This window comes from Oncorhynchus mykiss, chromosome 2 (assembly GCF_057628025.1).
Source record: "Oncorhynchus mykiss isolate SJ-2025 chromosome 2, ASM5762802v1, whole genome shotgun sequence".
NCBI lineage: Eukaryota > Metazoa > Chordata > Actinopteri > Salmoniformes > Salmonidae > Oncorhynchus > Oncorhynchus mykiss.
The window spans coordinates 36,949,195-36,957,200 of NC_143023.1; the positions used below are offsets into that span (position 1 = coordinate 36,949,195).

Sequence of the window (8,006 nt, forward strand, 5' to 3'; positions counted from 1 at the left end):
TGTATTTCTTGCACTGAAAACAATAGTTCAACTTTTGTACTATGGGGGTTAGTCGATTGACATAAGCTAGTCCTCTTGGTGTTCGCTAGTCCTACTGACCTTTTTGGCTGACAAAGTACATGTGGACAGTTCTGTGGTGCGCTCTGAATGGTCTGTCCTCTTTTTTTAAGATCTGTTTTGTTTATGTTGATGCACTAGGGTCTTTATTTCTGCTACATTATTAAATGTGATTGTCCCAAACCGATGAAAAGTTGTGAACAGGCTCCGAGTATAAAATCATTAGATCCTGTTACTTAGCTGATCTTGGGCCCGGTCTCTTCTTCCAGGTGTGGCAGTACATCACTCTGATGCGACGCATTTTCCTCATCGACTGCCCCGGTGTCGTTTACCCCTCTGAAGATAGCGAGAGTGACATCGTGTTGAAAGGAGTGGTATGTTATTATTTTTCTCTATCAATAATCTATATGGTTGTTTTTGTTTTGTGGAAAACCATTTATTATATTTTGAGTAGGCAGGGTTATATATGTGTGTGTGTGTGTGTGTGTGTATGAGTTCAAAGTATTGGGACGGTGGAAAATGGTTTGTTTTGGCTCTGTACTCCAGCACATTAGATTTTAAATGGTTAAAGTGCAGACGGTCATCTTTAATTCGAGGGTATTTTCATCCATGTTGGGTAAACTGTTTGGAAATGTACTTTTTGTGCCTGGTCTCCCCCCCCCCCCCATTTTAGGGGAACAAAAATATTTGGACAAATTCACTTCTGTATTAAAATAGTCAAAAGTTTAGTATTTGGTCCTATATTCCTAGCATGCAATGATTTCGTCAAGCTTGTGACGCCAAACTTGTTGGATGCATTTGCTGTTTGTTTCAGATTATTTTGTGCCCAATAGAAATTAATGGTAAATAATGTATCATTTTGGTGTCACTTTCATGGTGAATAGAATGTTTCCGAACACTTGTATATTAATGTGGATGCTACCATGATTACAGATGGTCCTTAATGAATAGTGAATAATGATGGGTGAGAAAGTTAGACGAACAAATAGCATACCCCCCTCCCCTCCCAAAAATGCTAACCTCCCCTGTTATTGTAATGGTGAGAAGTTAGCATGTTTTGGGGGTATGATATTTGTCTAACTTTCTCACTGATAATTTTGTATACTTCCATGTCTAAACCTGTACCATTTCTAACCTAACAAGTGTATCATTGTACGCTTCACTGCTGTTTCCCAGGTGCAAGTGGAGAAGATCCGTAACCCGGAGGAGCATATCCCGGCGGTGCTAGAGCGGGCCAAACCAGAGTACATCCAGAAGACGTACCGCATCCCCACCTGGAGCTCCCCAGAAGACTTCCTGGAGAAACTGGCGATGCGCATGGGCAAACTCCTCAAGGTCAGGGCCTGGGTCATATTAATTGCCGCACACCGTAGCAAAACATTTTAATGGAAAACAAAAAGTGTTTCTTATTGGACAACCCCAGATAGTCCCTCCCTGTTCCAGTCAGTTGTCTCTTGTTTGGTACTTAATTAACAGCTCCCTGGAGTGTATCAAAGGGGGCTGGAGTCACAGTCCAGGGTCATTGACTGTAGGCTGTTGGTCGCTCCAGATCTGTTTGTGCTTCATAGCCAACCCCTGTGGTTGTCGTTTGGCATGCTAATGACCATAGGGATTGGCAAGACAGAGCACAGATCTGAGACCACCAGGCTACATTGTCTGGGCTGCTTGTCTTCATTTCTGACCATCTTTCATCTGTCTGAATAAGCTTTATAACTCTTTGTGGTCAATGGAATTTGAGTGTCACAATATATATTAGTCCTGAAAGGTGTATGTTCAGGATTTATCTTTGTGTATTTGAGAAGCTATAGGTCAGTGGTAAAAAAGATCTTCCCTAAACATACACTGTTTTTGTATGGGCCTTTTTTTTAATCTGTTTTAAATTCTACACTTGACCCTAAAGCTTATTTGGAACTCATCAATCCAAGTGGCACAAGGTCTGTATAAGGATGCTCCATTTATTCCTACTTTATTTTCTTCTCATGTTTCCCTAATGCATGATCTGTTGCAGGGGGGTGAGCCAGACCTTACCTGTGTCTCCAAAATGGTGCTGAACGACTGGCAGAGAGGACGCATCCCCTTCTTCGTAAAACCCCCTGGCTGTGAGGAAGAGCATGAGGTGAGGGGTGGACGAACGGCTGGAATAAAACCCTCTGTCTCGCATACAAATGCAAAGAGACATTCCCAACAGCAATGTTAGCACATATTCTAGTTATAGTCTGCCACCCTCTGGCTAAATGTAAAATATCATCACAGGACTTGCCAAGAGTGCATGCATGGTCACGTTGACTTTCTTTGCTCAAGTTATCTTTTTATTTGATTTATTTGACAAGTAAAAATAGATATAAAGCTGCTCCAGCCCGGACAACAATGCATACATTGAAATGATTGAGGCTAAAACCCAAAGTCTTATTTCCGTTGTGGTCATCTCAGGTGAGCAACAAGATTGTCCACTCTGAAATGTACACATGCATCCCGATTCTCTACCTTTCTCCTGAAGTGTGCACTTTCATACACTCCCCATTGTGGATTTAATTGGATTGGTGTAAGCATTGGCTGAAGGTAGTTTCCATTTTCAAATCATACGCGAATAACTGCAAGTGCCCACTTTAGGTGAATCGAAACCTAGCCATGATTATGAAAACTGTACTGACTGGTGTGTTGTTTTCAGGGCAAGGATAAACTGCCAGTGGAGGGGGCACCAGAAGCTACAGAGTGTGTACAGGAAGAAGGAGCAACAGAGGAGCAGTGCAAGGAGATGGTGGCTGCAGTGTCGGCCGAGCAGGAGGCCCAGCAACAGCAGAAACACAAACATGAGCAGGTGCAGAAGATCCTCTCCAATGTCCGGCAGAATTTCGGCAAGATCAACGTGGCGCCCGAGTTCAACGACGAAGACCTGGCACCCGTGCAGACAGACGACCTCGCTTTCTCTGACCTGTCCGGCTCGGACGTGGAGAAGGATAGCGAGGAAGAGGAAAATGGAGATGAAGAGAAGGGGGATGGGGAGACAGCAGCCGGTGACGCTGAGGCCGCTGCCACCACCCCAGCCGGTCAGCCTGCCAAGGTGGAGGAAAAAAAGAGTTCTCGTGAGACGATCCGCGAGCTGGACGGGAAGATTGCGAAGTACAAGCAGTTCCTGGACCGGGCCAGACTCAAGCGCTTCTCCGCCATCCGGTTTGTCTTATTCTTCTCAGTTCTCCCCACCACTTATCGTTTCAGTCTTGTTTTGAATATGTGCTTAATTAAGCTCCCATCAACCCCAGAGCTTGTCCAAAAGACAGACATAGCTCTGTCCCAAGTGGCACCCTATTCCCTATATAGTGTACTACAAAAGTAGTGCTCTATGCAGGAAATAGGATGCCATTTGGGACGAAGCCATAGAGGGAGATGAAGGGTGCCTGGGTCCTTTGAGGTGAAACAGGATTGGCAGCGTCAAATAAGAGTCGTCTGCGGCCAATTTGCTTTCCATTGTCGGCTCAGCGAATAACAACTGGACTAAACCGTCTGGATGTGTAGGGAGTAATGAGGTTATGTGACGTCTCTACTTTTCTTTTTTTTTTGTACAGGATTCCGAAGGCACTTTCTGACAAAGTGCTCACAGACATGAAAGAGAAGCAGGCGGGGAATAACCCACAACCTAAAGGTAACAACTTAATTTCAATTTATTTGTGATTTTCCTTCCTTTTAGCTGACATCCCAAATGCAGGGGTTAAAGTTCTGTCACTGACGGATTTCTGTCGTATGGATTAAAAAATCTATATATTTCCAATTGAAAAGGACTGGAATTGGTCAAACTTGCAGTTTAATACATTTACAAAATGATCCTCTTTACCCTAAAAGCATGATGGTCATTACTTTTTTGTTACATGAAAGGGGAGATTAACTTCTCTCCAGACATTCGATCTGAGATCAACTTTAGTGTCAGTCATGGGATTTATTTTCCCATGACTGTATTTTCCCATGAAATGTATTCCATCAAAGAATAAAAGGGCCTTCTCGCAAAATATGCACCTTCCTTTACACAAGTCTTCATGGATGGCAGCAGATAAAATGTATAACTAGAGTAGGTATTTGGCCAAAGACCACTGTTAAACTGACCACCAAACAAGCAATCGAACCATATAAAGGGGGATACCTAGTCAGTTGTACAACTGAATGCCCTTAACTTCTTGGCGCACCGATCCCTTTAGCGGGATCATTTTCTTCAACATCCGCTGAATTGCAGAGCGCCAAATTCAAATTAAATTACTAAAAATATTTAATTTTCATGAAATCACATGTGCAATATAGCAAAACACAGCTTAGCTTGTTGTTAACCCACCTGGCATGTCAGATTTCAAAAAAGCTTTTCAGCAAAAGCTATCCAAGTGTTTGTTAGGACATCTCTCTCAGCAGACAAAACATTACAAACAGCTAGCAGCAAAGTAGATTGGTCACGCAAGTCAGAAAAGCAATAAAATGAATCGCTTACCTTTGATCTTCGCATGTTTGCACTCACGAGACTCCCAGTTACACAATGAGTGTTTCTTTTGTTCGATAAAGATTATTTTTATATCCAAAATACCTCCATTTGGTTGGTGCGTTTTGTTCAGAAATCCAGGCTTGTGCAGGTCACGACGGGGCAGACAAATTCCAAATAGTATCCGTGAAGTTCGTAGAAACATGTCAATGTTATACTCACAGACAATATTTTGACAGTTTTGGAAACTTTTGTGTTTTCAATCCTAATCTGACAATTATATGCATATTCTAGTTTCTGGGCCTGAGAAATAGGCAGTTTCATTTGGGTACTTTTTTCATCCAAACATCAAAATAATGCCCCCTACACTCAACAGGTTAACTGAAATGTCTTATACATTTAACCCAATGCCTCTAAATCAGAGAGGTACGGGGGGCTGCCTTAAATTGAAATCCACGTCTTCGGTGCCCGGGGAACAATGGGTTAACTGCCTTGCTCAGGGGCAGAACGACAGATTTTTACCATGTCAGCTCGGGGATTCGATCCTTTTGGTTACTGGCCCAATGCTCTAACCACTAGGCTGCCTGCCGCCCCAATGGGAATGTCCTATTAACTGTTTTAGTAATTCCATGCCTACGGGTCATCCACTTACTTGCCAACCTTTTTGTTCCTCAGCCGTAATACAGGTCGGCAAGAAGAGGAAAACCGAGGCGGCAGAGGAGCCCACGCGTCCACACAGAAGTTTAACATCCAAGCAGGTACTGCATGTTCACTTATCCTGCTGTTTGACATCAAACAGGCCCATCCATCTTGACTGGAGTGGAAAGCCACTCCCCTACCGCTATTGTTAATGGAATGACGGCCCTGTTCCTCCTTAAGCTTAAATCTCCCTCATTTGTCCCCCCCCCTCTGCAGAGGAGAGCAGCGGATCGTGCTCAGAAGGTGAAGAAAGTTGGAACGCGCTATTACGAAACACACAACGTCAAGAACAAGAACAAGAACAGAAAGATGCCTACGGCGCCCAGCGAGGGCAAGAAAGCCAAGAGATCGAAGCGCTAGTCTGGGGTTCGAGACACCAAATTGGGTCATTTCTAATAAATATTTATTTTAATGACCCTGTCATTGTAATGACTTGTTTTAAGTTGTCTTGGTACCTACCCTTGGCATCTTGATGGAAAGTGATTTGGGTTAGGTTGCATTGAGTGAATTAGATTTTGATGAACCTAATCGCTTGACGCCTTAACCTAATCCTGAGTGACCTTCAACGAAGTGACAACGATCAATGTTGCATCAAACTATTACTTAAACTCATAAGGAGTTTCACTGCGAAGTGAAAGGATGAGTCTGTCATCCAAAAAAAGTACATTTGTACTGCATAGCCTGGATGCCAGTCTGTTTTCATTATTTTGCTAACTCCTCATGGAACTGTCAAATTTGGCATGACAATTCCATAAGGGGTTGGCTAGAGAGCAGAAACACACTGGCACCCAGGTTATGTACAGCACTTTTGGAAAAAAAACAGTGACACAATTTTTCTCCAAATATACATGTCATACCATAAAATAAAGAATATGAACAAATTATTAGAATTGTTTTATTTATTCCGCTATAGTAATGCAAGGCTTTATGGTTAGGAAGTAGACTTATTACATAATGCTGTGTTGGACGATCTGAAATCTGCCAGTTATAGATCACTTGTGGAATGAAGGGGTCACTTTTTTGGGGCAATGAACCCTTCCAGCTGGGCCTGTAAAGGAGAAGAAATTGAAATGTTAAATATCTATCAAATATACACACAAGTATGTGGACACCCCTTCAAATGAGTGTATTCAGCCATACCTGTTGCTGACAGGTGTATAAATTTGAGTACGCAGCCATGCAATCTCCATACAAACATTTCAGTAAGGGCATTCTACTGGCAGAGCTCAGTGACTTTCAATGTGGCACTGTCATAGGATGCCACCTTTCCAAGAAATCAGTTTGTCAAATTTCTGCCCTGCTAGAGTTGCCACGGCCAACTGTAAGTGTGGTTATTGTGAAGTGGAAACGTCTAGGAGCAACAACGGCTCAGCCGCTAAGTGGTAGGATACAAGCTCACAGAACGGGGCTGACACGTGTAGTTTGGAACTCCCTATCGAGTTCCAAACTGCCTCTGGAAGCAATGTCAGCACAAGTACTGTTCGTCGGGAGCTTCATAAAATGGGTTTTCCATGGCCGAGCAGCCGCACACAAACAGTGCCAAGCGTTGGCTGGAGTGGTGTAAAGCTCGCCACCATTGGACTCTCGAGCAGTGGAAACGTGTTCTCTGGAGTGTTGAATCACGCTTCAACAGACAAACCTGGGTTTGGCGAATGCCAAACAAGACTCAATGTCCTTGAGGGGCCAGACTTGAACCTGATCGAACATCTCTGGAGAGACCTGAAAACAGCTGTGCAGCAACGGTCCCCATCAAACCTGAGACAGCTTGAGAGGATCTGCAGAGAAGAATGGGAGAAACTCCAAATACAGGTGTGCCAAGCTTGTGGTGTCAACCAAGAAGACTCAAGGCTGTAATCACTGCCAAAGGTGCTGCAACAAAGTACTGAGTAAGGGGCCTGAATACTTATGTAAATGTTTTTTTTAATATAAATTAGCAAACATTTCTAAAAACCTGTTTTCTTTGTCATTATGGGGTATTGTGTGTAGATTGATGGGAAATAAATATTTTAGAATAAAGTTGTAACCTAATAAAATGGAAAGTCAAGGGTTCTGAATACTTCCTGAAGGCACTGAACGAAAGTATAAACGCAATATGTAACAATTTAAAATATTTACTGAGTTATAGTCCATATAACGAAATCCGTCAATTCAAATAAATTCATTAGGCCCTAATCTATGGATTTCACATGACTGGGAAAACATATGCATCTGTTCGTCACAGATACAGTTGAAACAGGGATTCATCTGTGAAGCGCACCCTTCTTCAGCGTGCCAGTGCCCATCAAAGGTGAGCATTTGCCCACTGAAGTTCGTTACGACGCTGAACTGCAGTCAGGTCAAGACCCTGGTAAGGACAACAAGCATGCAGATAAGCTGACCGTTTGTGCAAAAATTCTTCAGTTGTGCAAACCCACAGTTTCATAAGCTGTCTGGTTTGCTGGTTTCAGAAGATCCTGCAGGTGAAGAAGCCGAATGTGGATGTCCTGGGCTGGCGTGGTTACACGTGGTCTGCAGTTGTGAGGCCGGTTGGACGTACTGCCAAATTCTCTAAAATGACGGAGGTAGCTTATGGTAGAGCAATCTACTTTAAATTCTTTGGCAACAGCTCTGGTGGACATTCTTGCAGTCAGCATGCCAATTGCACATTCTCTCAAAAATGTTGACATTTGTGACATTGTGTTGTGTGACAAAACTGCACATTTTAGAGTTTGTTTTATTGCCCCCAGCACAAGGTGCACCTGTGCAATGATGCTGTTTAATCATCTTTTTGATATGTCACACCTATCAGATGGAT

At 43.1% G+C, this 8,006-nt stretch overlaps 1 protein-coding gene across 1 annotated transcript in view; it reads left to right on the top strand.

Moving 5' to 3' along the window:
- gnl2 (guanine nucleotide binding protein-like 2 (nucleolar)) overlaps positions 1–6,093 on the top strand; it is a 29,538-nt gene extending 23,445 nt beyond the window's left edge. The window contains exons 10-16 of the mRNA XM_021561508.3: positions 327–431; positions 1,234–1,392; positions 2,066–2,173; positions 2,726–3,228; positions 3,621–3,697; positions 5,189–5,271; positions 5,429–6,093. Coding sequence (XP_021417183.1) covers positions 327–431; positions 1,234–1,392; positions 2,066–2,173; positions 2,726–3,228; positions 3,621–3,697; positions 5,189–5,271; positions 5,429–5,572 — 1,179 coding nt within the window. The 3' untranslated portion in view covers positions 5,573–6,093. The remainder of the gene's footprint in view (positions 1–326; positions 432–1,233; positions 1,393–2,065; positions 2,174–2,725; positions 3,229–3,620; positions 3,698–5,188; positions 5,272–5,428) is intronic.
- Positions 6,094–8,006: the final 1,913 nt, after the last annotated feature.